The sequence below is a fragment of the Durotheca rogersii genome (genome assembly GCF_024521655.1).
Source record: "Durotheca rogersii strain YMJ 92031201 chromosome Unknown GGS23scaffold_38, whole genome shotgun sequence".
NCBI lineage: Eukaryota > Fungi > Ascomycota > Sordariomycetes > Xylariales > Xylariaceae > Durotheca > Durotheca rogersii.
In genome coordinates this window covers 151,322-174,085 of record NW_026251269.1, presented here as the reverse complement: position 1 = coordinate 174,085, position 22,764 = coordinate 151,322, and the positions used below count along the sequence as shown (strand labels likewise).

Here is a 22,764-nt window from a genome sequence, read left to right as displayed (position 1 = left end):
TCGGTTTTGTCTTCTCTCTTGGGGGCTTCAGATATATCAGGACCTAGGGCTGGGTAGAACCTCTGCTAGTCAATCGATAGTTTCTAGGATTAAAGTCTCGAATAATATCCCCCGCTTCGACAACACTTCTATACTCATGTTTTGCAACGTGTGAAAAGTGTCCCTAACCATACCGGCCCGAAGCTGGCGTCCCGAAGCTGGCATCTTGTATCACCAACGCGCATATTATCAAAACTGCATTGGTATAGGCTACCCGGTACACTGCTGTCATGAAAGTTAGAGAGGGATACAAAGCCTCGACAGAGTCTCGCGCCCTGCAGACTATGTCGTCTAGGATTGCGGGAGAGTGGCCTTTTTTCTTAGTCGTCGACACTGTCGCTCATTAAGAAATCTTTTGAGACGAGCGATGTTGACATCCACATCAGGGGCTAAAATCTCTAGGACCTAAGGGAGATTGAAGTAGCATAATCCGTGAGTGATGTGCATATATTCAAAGTGGCCAGAATCGCATCTTACTCCATATCCGTCGTCAACTGAGTTGCCAACCTATTTCCGTTTAGTATAACACCTATTGCTTACTTAATGAGGATACAATAATATTGTGGATAGTCCGCCGTGCACGCTATCCTTTCACACCTGGGTAATCATTACATGCCTGGTAATACGGCTTATATTATGTTAGGTATAGTACGAGGGACTGTCTGGAGTAATTGCTTGGTTGTTGCTACTAATACTGTCTTGAGATAAGACCTACCCAAAGTCTTCCCGCTTCCTAATAGAGTGAACTAATAGCGACCTTGGCATACTGCCAAGCTTGATATGATACAAAGGAGCAGCCAGGGGCTGGCTATTAAATCTAAGCAATATTAACATAGCCATTTGTCTAGATCGACCCTGACTGCAGGTTTACAAAATCACAAACTCGGCATCCACGGTGGGCTCAGCTGGGGACGCAAGTTTTGTCAGACTCGATCTGCTTAGCTCAAGACGTACACAGTGGAGGCCATCGTTGATGTATTGTACGTCGACGTCGGTATTGGACTTTCTTTGATTCTCACAAACCCTATTGTCATACTAAAGATTAACATCCGTCGCGGCGCTCAGGGCTGCAAGACGCATTCTCACGAGACACCTGAACTAGGGATACTTATAAGCCAGTCTATGGTAGCCATTTCTACATACTCCTTCGCCTACGGAGTGGTTGCCTTCGTCTTCAAGGGTACGAACTAGGTTGGCAGGGCTATTTCCAGGGCTAGTGAGTTCGGCCATTATGCACTCGGAACGGGTTATGGTCCAGGTAATATGGGGGCACCCTTTGTTAAGGTCGAGCATATTACGGCAAAGCATCCCCACGAGTGGTACATCATTCTTGCACTGCCTTCCTCTGAGTATTTGCGCTGACGATGGATTTGGTCACTAGCAACCCATGGCGACAAGAAATTAAACCGCATGTCATATGGGATGGCCATGTCCTCCGGATTGTGCGAGAGCTCTACGGTAAAGAGTCTCTAGGCGTAATTAAGTCTGCATAGCCGCTTTAGGAAGCCGGCTTTAGGATGCATCTGCAACGGACTTTAACAGACATCTACATGCATTCGCTTCGCAAGGGAGACAATTTGACTCGAGCGAGTCGTCTCGAGGTGTGTGCGAAGACGGTACGCATCCAATCTACTTACTATCGTTATACTTCCATTGAGCTCTCCGATTGACAAAGTACCAGACATACATGGCATGGATGGTCTCGGATTCATACAGGCATGTGGCGGCTGGCTTGATAAGTGAGACGAAATTCTATTGGAAAAAGCTAGGTATCACATAGGACGTTCTGGCTTTACATCTCGCCAGCTCGTCGATTAATCGGACAGCGCAGGTTGAGCTCGCGACGAGACCCTGCGACGAATGGGAGGCAACCCGGCTAGCGAGGCGGCGGCTGTCGACGCTTACGTCCAGAAGACACGCCTCCCGGAGTACACCTGCATGGGATCGATACGTCTGTATTATCTTGTTGCCTGTCTCACCCTGCCGGAGTATACCACCGCCGATCTCAACAGAGATAGATACCGCCTCGAAGCCGGCACGGTGTGCGTCATCGACTAGGCAAGCCTCAAGACGGAAAGCGGCATATGGAGCGCCCATATTCCGCCGCGAGGCGAGACCAACCAAGCCTCTTTCCGGGTTGAGCTTTTGGCCCTCTCACCGACACAATGCTGGTCGGATATGATATGATACGGCGTCGGCGGTTCTCAATACATGGACGGGAACTTCACCAGCATCGTCGTAAAGGGGTTCCTCGTGGAAGTATCGACTCACTACAAACTACGGAAAGCCGATGAGAGCCTGACGGAGAGCTGGGACATAGCATAAGTGCAGCCGAGAGAGGGCAAGTTCGGGGTCGTGCTGAAGCGGGAAATCCGATTTCGTCCCTAATCCCGGCAACATGTGCAACCCTCCCTGCCAAGCCAGCTGTTATGTGCTCGGCCTCAGGTTAAGACGGCGAGTTGTCGGTCACGTCTAACCTGGGATCTAAGCTAGGAAGCTTGCATGGAATCACTATATGCTCGAGCGGCCATGATCCAGGTTTGCATTTGGAGTAGAATGCCATCGAATGGGGACTTATCGGCGGCAATATCTGAGTATCCCAACTGGTGTGCAAACATGGCCGGAGTTACACGGCACCAATACAATCCCAGATCTTACAGAGCACTACAACCGCACATATTTTCACACAACGTGTTCCGGAGATCACATACACTGGGCTGCATACATGGTGGTGAGCGGCTACGGTCTGGTGTAGTATCAGATCTAGAGACCACATGACGCCACAATATCGAGCAGAATCCCGACCTACCTACTTCATAGGACATATCCGACCTCTATGGATGTCTTGCTGGGAGTGGCATTTCCGTTTGTCCCGACGTGGCTGCTGACATGATTGGTTTGTTGAACAGCAAAAAGGTGCACTGTGGCTGAAGGACACGGGAAGCCCCTAATGATTCACGACAGACAGCCATGTATCCTTGGCCATGTAGAGAGCCGATGCAAACGGCCAGGTATCGAAGGAGATACGGGGGAGAGGCCGCGTCGAAAGAATATAAATTCTACGTCTCCCGTCTCCTCCGTTTGTCGAAAGCCCCCCTCTCTCCTCAGCATGGCGCCCACGACACTTCCCACTTTAATATAGGCTATAGAGAGTCCTATAGCCTCTCAGGGGCAGCCACAGCAATGGACAACGTACTAGCCATCCCCCCCACGATCGTTAGCTTCCGGGAAGAGAAATACTTCCCTTCTTTCTCAGACCTTCCCGTCGAGAGCAATCTCGACGCTAATTTCTACACCTCGGTCGACGGGTCCTTCTGGTTTCCGGCGAAGCACTGGTGCTTCCTAGCCGAGATCGTCGACTCTGTGAGGTTGGTCCGTCTCAGGGTCTACGTTCGTGACCGGGCCGGAAGGACCATCCAGATAGCCTTCCACACGGAGGATCGAGGCGAGACAGTCCCTCCCCCCCTCGTCCAGAGGGGAAACACGGTCGCCATATTCTACGCCCAGCAGCACGCGTTCATGGACTCTTCGTTGGGAATACGGCAGGAAGAGCTCTCTAACATCAAGGTGAGAGTTGACCGTGCAGCCATACTTCTGAGGGACTGGCGTTGACTCGGCAGTAGATCTTCCCCTATAAACATGAGGATATCCTGCAACTCAGCGATAGGGTCCAGGCATATTCAGGCACGCAGGACGGAATGCGAGTCTGCCACGGGTGCGACGCAAAGAGGGAGACGGCACTGAGGTGTGTCAGCTGCGGGTATTTCTGGTATTGCAACCAGGTGAGAACCCTCTCTGCCCCCTCCTGCCCCCTTTTCCCCTTGCTTCTTCGAAAAGCAACAGAGAGACAGTTACCGACTTAGACGTCTAAGGACTGCCAAGCCACGAGCTGGCAAGAAAAGGGTCATAAGCGCGACTGCGAGATGTTGCGAGACCCAGACCTTCGCATGATGTTCCAGATTCAATGGGACGGGCACGATGGTCACAGAATCTTTCCCCCGATGTAAGAGAAAAAAAGCATCAGGGACAAAACCCGGGGAGAACCGGAGGACGCGTCGTTTAATCATAAGAAAAGCTCAACGATGGCGCAACCTTCACACCCGTCCCCCTGGCCGACGAGGTCAACTCGACCACACACAGAGGGGACGGTGACCTGGGAACGCAGGAACTACAAGTCAGCAAAGGATAATATAAGTGAGCGCGCGTTTTTTTTTATTACAGTGATTTTTTTATGGTGGATTCGCTCCACCAAGGAACTCAAGTTCTGTTACGGTTCTTCCGTGCACACATTACTTGGATCACCAACGGCCCAATACAAGTCAGGGCGAGTTTCTTTCTCCTTTTTTTTTCACAATGCCTTTTAACGGCGGACTTGCTACGTCGAGGAATTCGAAGTGTGTTACGGTTTTTTTTTCAAGTGCGCACATATTACTCAAATCACCAACCGCCCGATATGAGGGCCAGTTTTTTTTCCTTCAGAGGTTTTTCTACGGAAGTGCGCACACATCAAACTACGAACGGCCCGACATACGTGGGCCGGTTTTTTTCCCCCAAACAATGTTTTTTATGGTGGACTTGTTCCATCGAGGAATTCAAGTGTGTTACGGTTTTTTTCAGATGCGCACACATTACACAAATGACCAACGGCCCGATATACGAGGGCGAGTTTCTTCTTCTTCTTCACAAGTGGTTTTTTATGGTCGCCCGAGATGAAGGCCAGTTTTTTGTTTTCCATAGTTGTTTTTTTACAGTGGACTTTGCTCCATTCAAGACTTCAATTTTGTCACGGTTCTTTCTCAGTGCGCACACATTAGATTATTTACGAACCGCCGGCGCTCTACTCTCGATCCTTTGGGAAGTGGGGATTGAAGCCTTTCATTCAGGGGTTAAACGACACCGGCTCTCACAATAAAAATTCGTTTAGGTATTGGTTTGATCAGTCTGTTTTCAATATATACATACATCCCCATTCCATCCATAATACAAGTGTTGTGCCCAAAAACTCACCACGTAGTTCCAGTAGGTAGGTATGTCGGTTCACCTTAGACGCGGAATGGCAATGCCACCTCGCCTGGAGCATTGTAGGTCGGAACCTTCATGTCTAGAGCCTCACCCGTGTACCCAAGATCCTCGGCGGTTAGCACCGCGCACTTCTCTCCAATGAGGAGAGCAGTCGAGTATCTAGAATGGAAAGTCAGCAAGACATCCCGCCGCCAGCGGACTGATAGAACGCCGTTTTTATCATGCACTTACGTGTTGCATCCGACGTTGTCGGGACAGATGCTGAGATCAGCGACCTTGAGTCCCTGCACGCCGTGGACGTTGAGACGTTCGTCAAGAACACCGTGCTTGACGATGCTGTTGCCTTCCCTCGGAGCCATGGAGCAAGTCTAGGGTGTAATGTGAGCATGCTTCGCTCTCTGCAACGGTGAAGACTAATAGAGTACTTACGCCCAGACAGTGCCAGGTGCTCTCGACGTGCCTCTTAACCCACTCCTCCACCGCTTCAATATCCCTCTTGCCGTACTTGAGGTCCTCGCGCACCGAGGTCCTGTTGCTGCTCAGGATGTTGACTTCCGCTTTCCTGGACGGCGGGGGGTTGAAGACGCTCCAGCTGCCGTGTTGGAGACCGGCGCTTAAGTTGCCGGGGAGCGCGTAGCGCTGGGTCGTCTCGAGGTCTAGGTCGTTGGCACGCGCAGGCGAGTCGTAGTCGAAGAAGGGATGCATGGCTTGGACCTCCCCGGCATAGGCGTCCATGCGGCGAGCCGTCTCCCGCGACTTGATGTAGCCCCAAACCATCGGCGCCATGTCGCGCTCGTCGTTCATGAAACCCGGGTCGAAGTCCGGGGTCTCGTAAGGGTCGGCCGACTTAACGTGAATGAAGCCCCGAGAGAAGGGGTACTCGAGGAAGTGGAACATGGTGAAGAAGTTTCCGGGGGGCCTTGACAACTGGTGAGCATATCATCTGTGCTGCGGTGCTCGGGTTAGGGGCAAGGGGTACTCACATAAGCATGTGGTCGCCAAACCAGCCAGAAATGATGGAGTAGTGCATCACCGGCTTGTCGGGCTTGTTCTTGAAGTATGATTTCCAGCCGTCGTTGAAATGCGGCGTCGGCCAAGACTCGAATTCCTTCAGTTCCTCCTCGGTAGGGCGAATTTTCACACCAGCGTCGATACCGTTCGTAGAGAGCGGCCCGGTTCCCTTCAAGGCCCACTCATCAAACACCTCTGAGATATGGTTAAAACTTGTGATCGGGCAGGCGAATGGTTATCGTGTCTGTGCTTACTCTTCTGGATCTCTGGGTCACCCCGGACGAAATCGTCGAAGCTCTCGACATCGGGCTTGGCACGATATACCGAGAACGTCAGGTAATGGTCCTGGAAGTTGAGCCCGACGCCAGGCAGATTGACGATAGGTTCAACACCGGCCTTCTTCAGCTTCTCGGGGTCGCCTAGAGTACGTCAGCTATCTATATGAAGCCAGGTTTCCGGGGTTTTGTACATACCAATACCAGATCGCTGGAGGATTAGTGGGGAAGATAGGGTGCCCCCAGAGACGATGATCTGCTTGCGAGCTTTGAAGGTGCGCGTCTTTCGTTGATTGGGGTGTAGTGGCTTGGTAGGCCTTGGTTTGAGTTAGATTCCTGTCTTCTTTCCTGGGTGATACTCTTGATAGGGAGTCGTACACTGTCTGAACGGCCACGGCCCTGCCGTTCTCGATGATAACCTTATCTACCTTGGTGTTGCAAGCAAGATACAAGTTGTCATGGACAGCACGAGTTGAGTGGACGTAGGCATGGGCGCTGTCGCTGCGTCTACCGGTCTAAGGCACGCAGGCAGTCAGCGTCAGACCCGGATGAGACACGGAAGGGGTAGATAACTCACGTCGCGATTAATCCATTTCAGCCAGTGTTCGGCGCCGTGGCCAGTGCTCAGATCCTGCAGATCGTCGACGATGGGAATGTCTTGAGACTCTGCCGCCCTCAGGAAATCATCCTTGATAGGATATGTACTTCTTCGAGTTAACTTCGGGGGTCTACGACCCGAGATGATAATCTCCTACTTACTAGTTCCCGAAAGAAACCTTGATAGGCCCTTCAAACCCGTGGACGTCCCTTCGCCGGTTAGCTGTATCTCGGGGAACATTAGTCTCATAGGACTGACTTGTTGTGACAGGCCCGCTGATATGTCTCATGTTTCTTCATAAGCGGGAGAAGTTCCTTGGTCGTCCATCCCTTGGCCTGGAAGTCATCGTAGTCCGAGGCGGAGGCGCGCGTGTACATCTAGAACCCATGAGCTTGACGAAAGCTGGGAAGAGCCTCTACCCTCTTCCACTCACCAGGAAGTTGATACTCGAACCGCCTCCCAAGATATGGGCGCACGGGACGACGGCCTTCCGTCCCGCCAGCCACTTGGACTGACGACCTTCATAGAAGGTCGCAGTTTTCGAGTCCAGTTTCATGTTACGGGGGTAAACCCCCGGCCTGAAAACCCATGGGTTGTTCAGGTTACTCTCTCCGGCTTCGATGAGAAGGACCTTGAGGTTGCGATCAAGATTCGCGAGACTATAATATTACATTGTAAGTCCAGGGACGCAGTGACAGGAAAGCAGAGCTTGGGAACAAACCGGCCAGCCACTACACATCCACAGCTGCCACCACCGCATACGATAATGTCAAACTCTTCGGGTAGGGGACTCATGCTGTCGTCTTGTTGCTGTTGCCTCTGATCGCGGCCGAAGATTCTAGAGAACATGATGTAGAATCGCACAGAGGGGTGCCGGTGGCCTTCTTATGCTTCGAGGAACTGGCGGAAAGGATCTAGAAATACACAATGAAAGAGGGAAAACCGTTCAAGGGGGGAGGAGCTAAAGCAAGCCCCCTTGAATAACCCGCAGGTGGCTGCCAATTATTATGACTTCACATCGGTCTAGACGCGCATTCAGGCTCAACCGCTGGCTGCTCGCTGTCGTCGATAGTCCGTTCTCCCGGGACCATGTTTACTAACAGTCGCGGTCATCTGATAGTTTCCAATGTAACATGTCTGCATTCCTCCTAACCGCCGAGCGGCTTTGGTCGGTTGGCACGCGGAACAAGGTCAAGCTGGGGAGGCAATCCACGACTCCAACCGATATCAAACGTCTCGTCCTGCCCGATTGAGACTTACTTACGCAACCGGGATTTCTGTTCGAGCTAGCTATGTAGGCCACCCACCCCCAAGCATCGCGTCCAGCCTATCCACGTCACCAATTCCGGTCGTTACCAATCGCGACCCGGGTAACCCCATGCTGACCTCCACGGGGCTGTATATGAGAGGCAGCTAGCGATGTAGCGTAGTGGCGGCATCTCGGTGAGGCTCGGGAAGTTGGTTCTCCACAGCCTCGTGGTCGCCCTACCCCTGGGCCCTCGTTTTCCTGGATGATTCTACATATCTCCTCCAAGCCATTGGCCACGACTTAAGTGCTCTATGCAGCTTACATGCACGCCGGATACTGGAATGCGGGGGTGGAGTCGGCGTAAAGCCAAATAGCCGTCGAGCTACACGATACCCATGTTTCCCCCGCAGTTTTCAGGGGTGGGTGTGATGGTGTAGTTCGTGCCGTCGTGTCCATTCAGAGCTCGCTGCATGGGGAGCTTGCCCTAACGGCCTCCTTTCCACGACATCCAGTGTCGACGCGCGCTCGCCCGGTTCACCACCAGAGTGCGTGCCTCCAGTAGGATCGGGCGGCTTTCCCCTTCACCTAGGCCGTGGCGGGTCCAGTATCCGTGACTCCCGAGATGTTGCTTATTGTCTTGGGGAAAGTGAGGAGTCGGGCGTGTCTAGCTCGATGGCCTTAGGCCGTGGGCCCAGGGCGTCGCCCATTGGTTCGATATAGACGATCGGCGGCTTGGGGCTGAGCATCTCGACGAGGTCGAACTGCCGATAGGACTGTCCTCTAGTAATCTTACCGATGGAACTCGGGGCGGGCAACTCTCGACCTAATGCGTTCGATCGCTGCTCCTCGACGAGGGGAAAGTTGGAGACGTTCGACCTCTCACACTGCAGCAGGCAACCCGTGATGGTTCCCCCCGACCGATTCAAACGATATCCCCTCCACCACCGGACCCGAGACTCTTATGCCTCCCAGTTTTGTCAGCAAGCACTTTTCGGCACGTAGCAGGACGGATAGACGACTCGAATGCAGCGGGGGGGGGGGTTGTTCTTCTGCCCCTACATATAAGTGACGGATCGTCGCGACAACGAAGGCACTTGGCTACTTTGAGGATAGGATGGCGGTTATACTCCTCATGCTAAGCTGCTAGCCCCCTCCGACCTCTCCATCCATCCCGCGTGGCGTAAGACGGCGACAGACTAGGCGTGAGATTTGATGAACGACAATTGATGGGGCACTCGTGGGTCATGTGCCCCCTTCCGAGCGCGGCGGCAGTTGATGCTGTCTGGGCAAGTTCACGGCGTCTACGTAGTGATACTCTTATATCGGATTACCGCGAAGCCCGGTATTATGGGGGGTTTCGAGACGACGTCGGAGGCAGCTTTGTCCAGAAGAGCAAGGCGAGTGCATGCCCGTGCCGGCCAATCGGGGCCGTCGTCGTCATTGTTATCCCCCACGTTCTGCCGTGTCCAGATAGACGTGATAGTTATACGATAAGTCGTTGGTGGCGTATCTGTTCCTGTATCCGACTTGAACGAGGCGTCGTATAACATATGATACTTCGCGCAAATCAGAGGCGCTCTCTTCCGCTATTCGTCCAACTTGGCTGATCGGCAGTTATCTCCCTTCCGACTCGATCGGGGCATAGCCACTGGATCGAAGAGACACTGCAACATGTGGGCGCCTCCAGGGTAGCGAAGCCGTATGGCTAATATCCGTATGGTGACATGCCGATGTCTCGAACACCGGTCGCTCTGTCGACGCCACATGCAAGCTAGGGACAGCTTACAAGTCACATCGACCCTTGCGCCGGTGAAAGGATCGTGCCTCGCCGCCAAGGATGCTTCCGGCTGCCCCATTCCTTCGTGTGTACATTATACGAGTCTACGATATGCTATATGTAGTTGTAAATCTCGACCTCCGCACGGGAGAAAACTCGGTATCAAATTCACAGGTTAACAAATACCCCTGGTGATATGACGGTACTATCTCTGCGCAGCTCCGTTAAGTCATGGCTAGGCTTGCGGGCCATATGGGTCTCCGCGAGTCATTCCATACGTCGGATGTCAACGATCGTGAATATCCTGTAGACGCATATTAGCATTGAGGGGCATGTTAGCTAATGCATCCACGAGACGAGACTGACGTAAGCTACCGTTTCCCCTTAGGCAATGGTTACTAATAAAAGGAGTTCGTGCGGAGTACGACAACCTGATGTGCTTATAGCTAGCTCCTCAAGCCAAGTCTAGAATAGAAAGACGGAATTCCGTAGCTAATACTGGCAGAACAGGGCGACGGGCTTTCGTGAAGAAGCTAATAGAAGTTGTTTAGAATGCGACTAGGCGCGTAGTGCCATCTTGGCAAGGTCTGGGGAGGAGAGGGCGGATTAGGGGCCGCTGATAATAGCCAACAGCCAAGAATCATAGGTAGTCGGTATAATCCCACTCTTACTCCAGCACCAACGAGGCCTCGCCCGGAACTCTCTGTCCTGTACCACGGCCCATTATATACCTACGGTGGTTAGGCGTGCTACTTGGAAATCCTACGTGGTTAGGTAAAACTTCGAGTCCCCCGCGATCTAGAGTTCTGCCGGATATCCATCTGCCGATCATGACATACACATCGTGCAGGATCTCTTCAAAGTAGCCATTCCTGTATTCGTATCAGGAAAATCGCCCTATACTAAGATCAGCTCGCGTGGTCAATAATCTGGGGTATTCTCCACTTGGCTGCCGAGCCTAGACTGTCATGGCTAGAATGGTGCCATGAAGTTATCTACCACGGACACGTTGAATTCGCCGATCGAAGGCAACTTTAAACCTGATTCTTTGATCTCTCCCTCACTCTCCTCTCTTCTGTCTCCACTCATCCCTCCTCTCTAGGTTGATACGTACGACCTAACCCATCAACATGTTGAGACACTATTAAAAAGTCATGCGCTCGGGTTAAATAAAGGAGCCCGTATTTAACAGCGCCTAGGTGTATGTAGTTCTAGCGCCGAGTCTTCCGATGCCTGAATACCCAGGATATTGGAGCTAAGTTATCTGGTGGCAGGGACTATATGTTCCCGTGCCATCTCGAGGCCTCGTAAGATGGTCTCCGGGCTTTCCGACCAAAAGAGGGCTAAGGGGAAAGATGGAATCTTACGCTGCAGCGTTACGTTAGTGTAGATACCTAACCGGGCTCTTGCCATGGAACTTGTAGCAGTAGAGGGATTGAAGAACCTAGGCTTTCATACGGATCAGAAACATAACAAGCATTGATGGAGTAGAAATAACACAGTGAGACAGTATTGTTACGGCATCCACGGCATCCTCCGACTTCCGATACCGACTACGGAGCTTATATAAGCCTTATAAGCTTCGATGGGAGATTAGCTTAGGCTCTAGGTAATTCGCTTAGTTCAGGAGACAGATAGATAGCTTCATCACCACATAAGCTTTTTCCCATTACGAGTCTCGTCCATTAGTCGTGATAAGTATAGTGTCTCGTATATGCAGAGATATGTAGCGAGATGCTCTAAGATCTGATTTTGAACGTCTAATTATTTAATATCTCGCAAGGTGGGCAGGGCAAGTTATCGAGTTAGGTTGTTGGGTAGTCGACGTTCCCGAGCATAATAAGCTCGTTCTGGGTCATCACTCAGTGATGAAGAACTAAAAATATTGTGTATTGTAGTGGTGCGGTGGGACTAGGCCACGTAGGCCTTTTAATACGTAAGTATTTATATTGATCTCGTATCTATATTTTTAGTAGTAACACTTCAACCTTAATATACCTTCGTAAAGTACTTATCGTTCTTATTACTCGCAAATGTTACTTACAGCTGGCCAATCAACGACTTGCAGCTTTTTACAGCGGTTATTCTGTTTGATCGGCACTTGGCCAGCTACTGGCAGCTGTAGCTGTTTCTGTTCCCATCCGGTCCCCCTACAGCGTGTCGACCCTGTTCCTCTTCAACATTCTCAGAGCCCGGAATCTTATTTACCTGGGTATCTCTTGTGATGGACACACCTCACATCCTAAGTATTATGTCTTTATATATTGGGTGGGCACACTGTGGGGGGACCGGATGGGAATAGAACAGCTACAGCTGCCGGCGACTGGCCAAGTGCCGATCAAACAGAATAACAGCTATGAACAACTGTAAGCTATGGAAGGCGCTTTTAGGAAGGCATATTGGGAAATGAGTGAATTCAACCTGGTAGCCTAAGGTGGTGAATGTAGGTTGAAGTGTATACAATGAAAATATGAATGCGAGACCCATTGTGCTTTTTGGCAGGTTCCTTTCGTGGCTCCGCTGCCCTATTGAAGGCATACAAAGCGTGTTGAAAGCTGAACCTAGTTGATCAATTGAAGGTGTAAAAACTAAACTGCTAAAAGGCTTAAATACAGCGTTTTACGAAGAGTTAGCTGTTGCGTGTTTTTCTTCAATCCGACCAATCACAGGCCTCCATTCTGGATGCCTGAGGATCTACACCATATGAATGCTCATCAAAAGGCCTACGTGGCCTAGTCCGGCCGCACCACTAGATACAATACAATACGCAGGAGTAATAAGTTGCTGGAGGGTAGCCCATGATCCTTTATCCTCGGCGGTGCCTGACTCGGTGAAGCATCTAGGTTACGAGCAGTGCCCCGAAGGATCAGCCTAATGGGGAGAGTGAATTGGTGGTGCTGACGGGTAGGTACGTACCCTTTTTCATTTGCCAGCGCTGCCTGGAGCTCATCGCCCCATCTCAGCCTGAGCAGCCAGCTTGTCCCTCTTCACTTTGTGACCCGAACAGATCCCTCTCTCTCTCTCCTCTCTTTGCCTAGGAGTAAAAAAAAAAGAGAAAAGAAATAGGGAGTATCCACGCGTCAGATGATAGACAGGTTGATACACTAGTCAACCCGTTCGTCAACCGGAAACAAAACTACCTACCTGCCCTACATCCCTGCCCGCGTTCTGAGCCATGGGCAAGCCCTCAGACCACGAAGCGGGGCCCCACGACCTCTCGCTGCACAGCAACGTGGGTCAGAGCTCGACGAGACTCTACCGCGACGACGGCGACGATGATGACGAGCAGCCCTTCCTCGACGCCCCGGAGCCCGCCATCGACGACCTGCCGCCGAACTACAGCGACGCAGTCGAGGCGTCGGGCGCCTCGTTTGCGCCGCCCACGGCCCCGGCCATGGCGCCGCGGCCGAACATCGGCGACGCCTCCTTCTTCGTCAAGGACGCACGGACGGGCGCGCTGCGGTGGGTGTCGCGGCCGCTCGAGGACCCGGCGCGACTCGAGGCCCACATCGAGCAGCTGGCGGCGCTGCCGCCGCGGCCGTTCGTGCGCCTCGTCGGCAGGCACGAGGAGGCGCCGCGCTACAGCAAGCTTGAGACGGAACGCAGGGACGTCACCGACTTCGACGTGTGGGTCGAGCTGACGCCGTACCTGTATGCCGACGCGACGCACCGGCGGGGCTGGCGCGAGCTGCGCACGGTCGAGAACGGCGAGAAGGCGCGGCGCGGCACGGTGCTGCGCAGGCGCGCGCCCGGCGCCGCGCGCCGCGCCGCCCACGGCCTCGAGGCCGGCGCCCCGCCCAAGCCGACTCTGCGCGAGTGGTGCCACATGTACAGCGCGAGCCCGGCGGGGCTCAAGGTGTTCGCGCTGCGGCGGCGCATGGTCGGCTTCAACGAGGCGCTGGTCAAGCGGCGGCTGCAGACGCTCGTGCGCGACACCAACTACCGCGGGCACCTGACGGTGAGCCTGGTGACGGAGGACGCGCTCGTCGAGGTGTACAACGAGGCGCGGACGAACCGGTGGCGGCTGACGGCGTGGGTGTGGTGGGTGTTCACGCTGACGCTGCTGTTCCTCTTCTCGTGGCCGTACCTATGGCTGCGCACGAAGCGGTGGGAAGTGGTCTCGGCCGACTGGCACTTCTCGCGGACCGACGGCGCCGGCGCGAAGCAGTACGTCACCATCAGCGAGGAGCAGTGGTATAACCTCTGGGGCCGGGCCATCTGCAAGGCGGTGCTGAAGAGGCGCCGGGGCATGCTGGACCAGTCGGACCTGCGGCGAGCGCAGGAGCCGGACCCGACGTTCGTCAGTGGCAACGCGGCCGTCGGCGAGGCCGTCGACACTTTCCTAGCCAGCATCCACGCCATGAACGAGGTCAACCGACACCTGGGCTGGGGCGGAGACTGTTAAAAACATTCTCCGGAAGCGCTTCGCCGTATATCAAGATATTTCTGGCCCGTCTGTGCTATCGCTCTCGTTTGCTTCGCATGTTGGTTTCTTCTCGGTTCATTATGGGAGACTGTCGCTCTTCTTACTGTTATATTGGGGAAATGGTGCATTACGACGCTGCTTCTATGACATATTACCCGACAATTAATATACACAGTATTTCATAAAGGATCCCCTCCCGGATCGTCTCAGTGCTTTGATCCCGTAGAACATAGTAGAAAATTAGCACGACGACAACGGCGTCCGGCTTATTCGTGCCTGCAGGTCGAGGTTCGCTTCGGCCTCTACTCTCCTTTTCTAAAACCCTGGCGTGATTCCTCGCGGAGGCCTCGGAAAACGAAATTCAACTGCTTATTAAAGACATATCTACTATTTCAAAGCAGTAATCGCACTATAGTATGCAGTTGACAGTGTTTCTGGTCTCTTACCAAGCTCGATATTGGCGCTTGGCATGTCGAAGACCATTTGCCGAAAAAGGAAATCGAAGTAGGACGCCCAAGTTAGGGCGGCGCTGGCCACACTGTGGTGTATCATCGGGTCTCTGCCGTTACGGCTCTAATTCTGTTGGTGATACCGTATGGAATTGCCTATGGGCACTATGCATACCTAGTATGTAGGTTCACGACCGGTGGCATACCATGGGCACGATTTCTAATGATTTTGAGGCGCGGGGCTGATACCTACCTCTATATAAATCTACCGATCGCCTCATACTGAGCCAATACGAGGAGATCGCTCTGCACACCGCAAAGCAACATCTTACTATTAACTATTGAAATCTGCGCGCCTGGTCCACAGACTACCTACCATGGCGCCCATCCGCGTCGCCCTCATTGGCCTCTCCTCGTCGGCAAAGACCTCTTGGGCAGCCGAGGGCCACCTGCCATACCTTCTATCCCCGCGGGGAGCGTCTCACTACGTGATTGTAGCGTTACTCAACTCGAGCATCTCGGCCGCCAAGGCAGCGCGGGACCATTTTAACCTACCCTCGGGCACGAAAACATACGGAGACCCAACCGAGTTGGCTTCTGACGCGGACGTCGACCTCGTCGTCTGTTGCACCCGGGTCGATACCCACGCGTTGACGACAGGGCCCTCGCTGCGGGCGGGGAAGGCCGTGTTCATCGAGTGGCCGCTCGTCGAGAACTACGAGGAAGCTATCGCCCTGACACAGGGTGTTCCCCTCGACAACAACATCATCGGACTCCAAGGGCGCGTGTCGCCCATCGTCCTCAAGCTCAAGGGGATACTCAGGTCGGGGCGCATCGGGCAGGTGTTGAGCAGCGATGTGCGTGCGTACGGAAACCTCTTTCGGAGGGACGCCATGCGGGAGGGCCTAGCCTACTTTGCGGATCGCAAGGTCGGGGGCAACGCCGTCACCATCTCGTACGCGCACGCCATCGACTCCGTGCACGAGACCCTGGGGGAATTCGCGTCGTTCCAGAGCCGGATGCAGATCCAGCGGCGGACGATCGCGATCGATGGCGAGGGCGGTGGCGGCAGCCAGCCGACCACGAGGAAGACGCAGACGGACGTCCCGGATCTGCTGGTGGCGCACGGCAAGCTGGCTCCAGGGAAGGCCGACGTCGCCGAGGAGGCCACGCTGTCGTTTTTCTACCGCAACGGCCCGCAGTTCAAGGGCGCGCCGGGGTTCGTGTGGACGATCAACGGCGCGGCGGGCGAGATCATGGTGAAGGCGGCAAGCCCGTACCTACAGTACGACGCGCACAGTGGGCCGATCGAGATCCGGATCCACGATCACGCCACCGACGAGGTGATCGAGGTGCCGTGGGACTGGGAGGCGTGGCAGAAGGAGCTCCCGAACCGCGCGAGGACCGTGGCGGTATTGTACGAGCGGTACGCGCACTGGCGAGAGAGCGGCGAAGGGGGGACGCGGGATTGGCCGGGGCTAGGCGACGCCGTGGTGAGGATGAGGGAGCTCGACGAGGTGTTCAGACAGTACGACGCGCAGAGGGGAGAGTGAGGGCGAGAGTGTGTATCCCTCTCTCATATCTCTCTCTCTCTTATCGGTTGTACGCCGGCCACTGCGCCGGCCGAGGATTCCACTATGGTATTGTCGCTCCGTCCTGGTCGCACGTCGCGACGGCGCTGCCCAATGATATGACAACGCCTCGGGGGCACTAGGTCTTGGCGTGATCCAAGCACCCGCAGCCTACACCTAATCCAGGCCTCGTCCGTCGCATGGGGCGATATCTAGCGTAGGTCGGTCGGTCAGTCGGTCGGCCAGTTGGTCGTTAGGTAGAGTCTCTCCTCATAGGTAGGTGGCGGGCTGCTCAGTAGAGAAGGCATGTAACTCGGCGTGGCGTTACCTATACACACACGTACCTACATGATGCCTCAACCCGTACGACTTTGGCTTCCCACTCGATCCCTTCAGCTTAGGTGCCGAATCGTATACACACATGGCTGCTAGTTGTTTCACAGGTAAATGCCGCCGAGGCACCCCGAGCACCTCGGTAACTGTAGATACTAGGGACGTGATGCGGGATATCAGGAGGAGGTATCTCTCTCTAACAATGACTACCTACTTCCACCTAGGTACAACTCCTTGGAGATTGGCGTGGCTGTGTGCACCAGAGAGGTGGGAAGAAGAAGCCCGCCAATATCCTCTCCGGCATGTGGATGTAGGTACACACACCTGTACGCCATCCACGTTGTCGCCTTAGCCCGTGGTATCTGAATTTGCCAAGGCCGTTCCTAGATGTCGTATGGTAGGTACCTGACGTGTCGACAATTAGCAGGTTGCCTCCTGAGGTAAGTGGTCGGGCTGGGTACTTAGGTACCTAGCATGCATGGCTTGACGGGTACCTTTTAGGCACCCACCTAACTAAGGTCCCTAAACGCTCCCTAGAGGTGGATGACAGTAGGCACTTCCATGTCACTTAGTAGGTACCTAGGTACCTACCTACCTAAGCCACAACTACTCACAGGTTCGGTTGGCAACGTGCCGGCGGACCGAGTTGGCTCCCTATCTGAACGAGCCCGTATACGTCATGCACCCAAAAGAAGCAGATGCGTCGAGGTTTACCTGAATTGTGGGGGGGGGGGGGTTTTTTTTTAATTTACAGGACACATTAGGACATATTCGCAGGCAATTTTGCTTACTTACTAGAGAGGTAGGTAGTCAACTGCCTACCTAATGAAGCTGTGCAGCCAATTACCCGAGTCGCTCTCGTGATCGTTTCCGAAAGGGTTTCGAGCAGCACAAGCAAATGGGCCGGCCTGTGCCATAAGCAAGGGATACATAGGTACCTAGGTACCTCACGCAGAAACACAAGAAGAGGGATCTCGCGGCTTGGGCTACGATGTAGGTACGAGTGCTTGCCCAGCGTTTCTCTTATAGGGGGAGCATAATTGAACGACGTTTGACTGACCGATTGACGAGTTATACCTACTGCTTGACCCGCAACGGATCGTCATCCGTGGGAGGACGGGAGCGACGCTAGGAAGTTCGGGTCCTGCAACTTGCCAAAAACACCCCTCTTCCTCCTGACATAACACGTTGCAGCCGATCGCCGTCCCACCTCGGGCGAGATCGCCCAGAAGAGAGGGCTGCGAGTCGGCCTGCGTCGACGGCTACCGTCGCGAAGTCATCCGGAAGCACTACCTCAGGTGCCCCTCTCGTGGGCACGCTGTCGCTGCTCGCAAGGTTCGATCTACCTATAAGGTGGGTAGGTGAGTTAACATTAGGAACATAGATTTACCTACCATTATGACGAGTAGAGCGACGACGACGGGGGCCAACACGCGACTCGACGCCTTCTATCGTTGCCCAAACGAGATGTTGCAATCTGCTACGAACATCGACATTGACAACCCAACGTCTCTCGGTGCATCGGCAGGATACAGTTAGACAGGCATCGTACCCGGTAAGAACTTATCTATGCACGTTGTCATATCTGCGAATCTTGCTTCCCTGCAACCTTCAATCTGGGAACCGTCCGGGATACAGATACGCTGAGGCTACCTTGCTACCACCTACGTAAGCGTAAGTAGTCAGATCCTTCGCTAACTTGTTAAGTGCTTAGGGGCCTCGGCGGCTTCAGCTTGTTGTGTGATGTCAATCCACCTTTCTCCTTATCTTTCATCCTTTTTTATTCTTTTTTTTTTTTTTTTTTTTGCGCCTTTCCAATCGGTCACCAGGTATTTCTCATAATTCGTCCCATTCGCCTTTTCTCCCTCGCTCGTTTTCTATGCTGCGTTTCTAGTATCCCCATCCTCCTCCTCCTCCTTTTCCTCTCCCCCCTCCCCTCCTGTGCATACCTCACGCTTCTACCTAGGCAGCGCTGCTACCGTCCCAGGCCGATTCGTTGCTCCGCTCAGCTTAGCGCACCCGTGATATCTCGGGCCATTTGCCTGTCGCGTGCCCTGCCTGTCCGGTCGCGTGTCCACCTCCCCGAGCCGAACAGATGGCAGACCTCGACCAGAAGAAGCGGTCCAGCGAAATCCGCGAAGATGGGGGCACCGACTCGGCCTCGGCCGATCAGCTGCTCGTGTCCCTCGGATACACCCCCGAACTGTCCCGCAACCGGTCTACCCTCCAAGTCGCATTCATGTCCTTTGTGCTGGCCTCGATCCCCTACGGCCTCGCTACCACCTTATACTACCCCCTAGTCGGCGGCGGTCCCGTCAACATCATCTGGGGGTGGGTCGCCGTCTCCATGATTATCCTCTGCGTCGCCTCGTCTCTCGGTGAAATCACCAGTGTCTACCCGACCGCCGGCGGCGTCTACTACCAGACTTTCATGCTTGCGCCCCCCCGCTGGCGTCGCATTGCCGCCTGGGTTTGCGGCTGGCTGTACGTCGTCGGGAATGTCACTATAACACTGGCTGTTAACTTCGGCACCACGCTGTTCCTCGTCGGATGCGTCAACGTGTTCGAGACTGCCGACGGTGTGGGCGTGCTCCCTGGCGAGCCCTACCAGGTCTTCCTCATCTTCATGGGCATCACCCTCCTGTGCAATGCCGTCTCGTCGCTGTGCAACCGATGGCTTCCTATCCTTGACGTACGGCCAACTCAACACCCCCCTTCTCAATTCCCACAGCTCAGGTACTGATTCTAATACCGTTGGCGATCGCTAGACTTTTGCAATTTTTTGGACATTCGCTGGCGTGATCGCGATGATGGTCTGCATCTTGGTCATCGCCAAGGAAGGCCGCCACAACGCGAGTTGGGTCTTTACGCATTTCGAAACCAATTCCGGCTGGCAGCCGGGCTGGTCTTTCGTCGTCGGTCTCTTGCACGCTGCATATGCCACCTCTTCTACCGGCATGATTATCTCGTGAGCATCCGCCCACCCCGACTCATTAGCTCTTCATTCTTACCCGCTCCTAGCATGTGTGAAGAAGTGCGATCGCCAGCCACCCAAGTTCCCAAGGCCATGGTTTTGACTATTTGCATCAACACTATAGCCGGCATAGCGTAAGGGCCCCTTTGCTAACGAGCCCGCCGCTGGCTCTGAGCGCTAACGTCTTCACCTGCCAGATTCTTGGTTCCGTTGGTGTTTGTCCTTCCCGATATACCCGGGCTCGTTACCCTGGCGCAGCCCGTTCCCGCAATCATAAAAAGTGCCGTGGGCAGCTCGGGAGGTGCGTTTGGCCTGCTCATCCCGCTTCTCGTCCTGGCTATTATATGCGGCATCGGTTGCACTACGGCGGCTTCGCGATGCGTTTACGCCTTCGCTCGCGACGGCGCCATTCCCGGTTCGAAATGGTGGAGGAAAGTCAACACCTCTCTCGACGTGCCTCTAAATGCCATGATGCTAAGCATGGTCGTGCAAATTGCCCTGGGCCTTATTTACTTTGGCTCATCCGCCGCCTTCAACGCCTTTTCTGGCGTTGGCGTCATTGCGCTGACGGCCTCCTATGCCGCCCCCATTCTGGTTAGCATCCTCGACGGTCGCAAAACCGTTCGCACCGGAAGTTTCTTCCTAGGCCCACTTGGCTGGTTCTGTAACATCGTGGCGATCGGTAAGTCGAACCCACTTTCCGACCGCGCGCCGCCCTGGTCTCGGGGGCTAACGATACCTGATAGCTTGGTCCCTACTAGCGATTCCGCTGTTCTGCATGCCTTCTACCGTTCCGGTCGACGACCCTAGTCTCATGAACTACGCCTCGGTTGTGTTCGTGGGATTTACCGTCATTTCAGTGGGGTGGTACCTGATACACGGCCGTGAGAACTATATAGGTCCCCCGGCTTGATTTTTTTTTTTTTTTTTTTTTACCCCGTGTGTTTGGATACGATGGCATGGGGATGTTGGTCTGGCCTGTGGCGTCCTACGCATGGTCGGCCCATGCTTGTTATTTTTGGTATGATACCCGGGAACACAGATGGCAAGGCTTAGACTTTATACAGAGGAATCGTCACGACCGGTCGTTGATACCAATAGTTCACAGACCGATTCAAAGCGCGAGCTCGAGCGAACCAATATCAACATGAACAACGTTAACAATTCGGCCACTAAATTAAGAATGGCTCCCTTCTCAAAATGCGCCCGTTCCCTGCTCGCATACTAAGACACGCGTTCGCAGGTTCACCAGCTTCCGGCTCTTATTAGACACACTGCGAATAGTAGTCATTAAGTGCCTTGCAAGTTCCGCTCTAGGGATGACAGTTAGCACGTTTCGTTGAAGGTGGGTTTAGGACGGCTTACGGCACAAGCGGTGCAGCCAGTGAATCCGATCCCGCCACATTGACCATACAACCCGACAGAGCATCCAGACCCGCCCGTGCTGGTCGGTTGCGGCGCTGTCGATGTAGGGCTGCCGACGGCCGAGCTGGAGGGGCCCTTTCCGGCCGTGCAAGTACTCTCGCAACCAACGCACGCCGAGCCCGCGCTCTTTGTCGACCCGCCCGAGTAGACAGCCGGGCCAGGAGCGACGTAAGCCGACAGCGAAGAATGGATGTTAACGAGAATACCCGCGTCGCTGGCCTTGTAGGCTCCGGGTAGCGACACGCCTGCGGGTTTTGCGCTGCCGCTGCCCGTGATGGTAAGCTGGAAGCACGTAATATAGAACTGGCCACCACCGCTCTGGCCGGCGGCGTGTAGAGCGAGTGCCTCGGCACGCAGGAGGTAGTCGCCCGGGGCGAGGTCGGCGGGGATCTTGACGTCCATGAGACCGCAACAGGTGTTGAGGTCCTTGGTGCCCCAGAAGTCGTCGTCTCCGGAACCGCCCGACGGATTCTTCGCCCAGGTATCGGCGAAGATTTTGAACCACGGTGTCGACCCGTCCGCGGTCGAAGCGTCTGACACCGCACTTAGATAAACCTGTACCGGCCCGTGGTGCGCGCCACCGATCGCTTCAGAGGAGCAGGAGCGCTCGCGAGGTTGCTAGTAGCGACTCATTAGCCCGCCATTGATGGAAGAAAATCGCATCAGAACCGCCGGGCGTCGATACCAACCTGGTGCATCTCAACCGTCACTGTCGAGCCCGCGGCCACACTGCACTTGCCGGGGACAGGACTCGTCCCCGTGTTGCAAACGATATCCTTCGACGATACGTCCGTCACCGGTGAGTTGGACAACGGCAACCTCGCACACGATTCGCCGTGCTTCGAATGTTAGCGCCAGTTATAAGCACGGCATCCCGGGGCACTTATCATATCAACGCCATTGACCCAGAGATCCTGGAAGGTGGCGTGTCCAGCGACCCGCGTGGCGCCCAGGGCGGCAGCGGCAGAGATCAAGCCTAACTTCATGGCGTATGGTTCCGTTCAGCGGTAACGGGAGGCGAGTGCAGGTGAATCACGCAATTTGAGGCTGAGCGCAGACCGCGAATTAGCAATCTACACAGCTAGCGATGCGCGGCCCTATAAATAATCGTACATCCTCTCTCTAGTCCCCTATGCAATCGTATCTGCACAGCATTTCTGGAACACGGCATGACTGCCGAGCCTCCCCTACTAGACGGAGGAATTCCTGATCCTCCGGAGAACGTGTCTGGTCTACCCGCGTTGGCCATCCAATGCGATCTCATGTGATGCGCGGCCCCGGAGCTGACAGACCGAAATTCCTAGCTCGCCTCAGCTAGCAGCCGACAGTCCTCCAAAGAAGCGGTGCGTGATGTGCGTGTTCGACAGGGGACAACCCGAACGATGCACCCAGCCCAGCTCCGCCGGAGAGGCTAGAGAGTATCCGAACGGGGAAGGTTGCTGGCTCTCTGGCCGCGAAAGCGAGACATAATCTGCGAATCGTGTAGCGAGCCCCAACGAAGGCGCCGCACCCATTGGTGTAAGTATTTCGAAGACGGGAAGAGGGTGGGGAGAGCACAGGCGCGCGGTGGAGGTCGAAACGGGAACGGCAATCCCTCTCCAGATTGCCGGATTGG

The 22,764-nt window shown here is 54.5% G+C and overlaps 6 protein-coding genes across 6 annotated transcripts; 4 read left to right on the top strand and 2 right to left on the bottom strand.

Moving 5' to 3' along the window:
• Positions 1-3,222: 3,222 nt before the first annotated feature.
• GGS23DRAFT_616638 (uncharacterized protein) lies at positions 3,223-4,092 on the top strand (the record flags this gene model as incomplete). Its single annotated transcript, XM_051520798.1, has 3 exons — positions 3,223-3,606; positions 3,663-3,821; positions 3,912-4,092. 3 exons carry the CDS (start codon positions 3,223-3,225, stop codon positions 4,044-4,046), a joined length of 678 nt encoding a protein of 225 aa, XP_051367767.1. The 3' UTR covers positions 4,047-4,092.
• Positions 4,093-5,081: 989 nt separating this feature from the next.
• GGS23DRAFT_607791 (putative alcohol oxidase) lies at positions 5,082-7,740 on the bottom strand (the record flags this gene model as incomplete). Its single annotated transcript, XM_051520105.1, has 12 exons — positions 5,082-5,220; positions 5,293-5,429; positions 5,491-5,980; positions 6,045-6,267; positions 6,327-6,491; positions 6,546-6,664; positions 6,726-6,862; positions 6,925-7,051; positions 7,107-7,154; positions 7,204-7,322; positions 7,379-7,604; positions 7,667-7,740. 12 exons carry the CDS (start codon positions 7,738-7,740, stop codon positions 5,082-5,084), a joined length of 2,004 nt encoding a protein of 667 aa, XP_051367766.1.
• Positions 7,741-12,724: 4,984 nt separating this feature from the next.
• Positions 12,725-14,852, top strand: GGS23DRAFT_616628 (uncharacterized protein). The gene has a single exon (XM_051520797.1). The coding sequence runs from the start codon at positions 13,147-13,149 to the stop codon at positions 14,374-14,376; it is 1,230 nt and encodes a 409-aa protein (XP_051367765.1). The 5' UTR covers positions 12,725-13,146; the 3' UTR covers positions 14,377-14,852.
• Positions 14,853-15,096: 244 nt separating this feature from the next.
• GGS23DRAFT_587565 (NAD(P)-binding protein) lies at positions 15,097-17,045 on the top strand. Its single transcript, XM_051517489.1, has one exon. The coding sequence runs from the start codon at positions 15,224-15,226 to the stop codon at positions 16,397-16,399; it is 1,176 nt and encodes a 391-aa protein (XP_051367764.1). The 5' UTR covers positions 15,097-15,223; the 3' UTR covers positions 16,400-17,045.
• A 1,239-nt stretch (positions 17,046-18,284) lies between these two features.
• GGS23DRAFT_342611 (amino acid transporter) lies at positions 18,285-20,733 on the top strand. The gene is made up of 6 exons (XM_051513063.1): positions 18,285-18,305; positions 18,465-19,442; positions 19,519-19,718; positions 19,772-19,858; positions 19,922-20,406; positions 20,471-20,733. Exons 2-6 carry the CDS (start codon positions 18,846-18,848, stop codon positions 20,635-20,637), a joined length of 1,536 nt encoding a protein of 511 aa, XP_051367763.1. The 5' UTR covers positions 18,285-18,305; positions 18,465-18,845; the 3' UTR covers positions 20,638-20,733.
• GGS23DRAFT_342648 (lytic polysaccharide monooxygenase) lies at positions 20,466-22,332 on the bottom strand. Its single transcript, XM_051513064.1, has 5 exons — positions 22,263-22,332; positions 22,037-22,196; positions 21,839-21,985; positions 21,090-21,767; positions 20,466-21,037 (listed from the first exon to the last, which is right to left on the bottom strand). The coding sequence occupies exons 2-5, from the start codon at positions 22,133-22,135 to the stop codon at positions 20,990-20,992; spliced, it is 972 nt and encodes a 323-aa protein (XP_051367762.1). The 5' UTR covers positions 22,136-22,196; positions 22,263-22,332; the 3' UTR covers positions 20,466-20,989.
• Between the last annotated feature and the right edge of the window lie 432 nt (positions 22,333-22,764).

Excerpts from the sequence above, each read along its gene's own strand:
- GGS23DRAFT_616628 (XM_051520797.1), top strand. The coding sequence starts at position 13,147 with ATGGGCAAGCCCTCAGACCACGAAGCGGGGCCCCACGACCTCTCGCTG.
- GGS23DRAFT_587565 (XM_051517489.1), top strand. The coding sequence starts at position 15,224 with ATGGCGCCCATCCGCGTCGCCCTCATTGGCCTCTCCTCGTCGGCAAAG.
- GGS23DRAFT_342611 (XM_051513063.1), top strand. The coding sequence starts at position 18,846 with ATGGCAGACCTCGACCAGAAGAAGCGGTCCAGCGAAATCCGCGAAGAT. Across the intron at positions 19,719-19,771 it reads TCTACCGGCATGATTATCTC|CATGTGTGAAGAAGTGCGAT; the intron begins GTGAGCATCCGC and ends ACCCGCTCCTAG. Across the intron at positions 19,859-19,921 it reads AACACTATAGCCGGCATAGC|ATTCTTGGTTCCGTTGGTGT; the intron begins GTAAGGGCCCCT and ends TTCACCTGCCAG.
- GGS23DRAFT_342648 (XM_051513064.1), bottom strand. The coding sequence starts at position 22,135 with ATGAAGTTAGGCTTGATCTCTGCCGCTGCCGCCCTGGGCGCCACGCGG. Across the intron at positions 21,768-21,838 it reads TGACGGTTGAGATGCACCAG|CAACCTCGCGAGCGCTCCTG; the intron begins GTTGGTATCGAC and ends AGTCGCTACTAG. Across the intron at positions 21,038-21,089 it reads CTGGCTGCACCGCTTGTGCC|AGCGGAACTTGCAAGGCACT; the intron begins GTAAGCCGTCCT and ends TGTCATCCCTAG.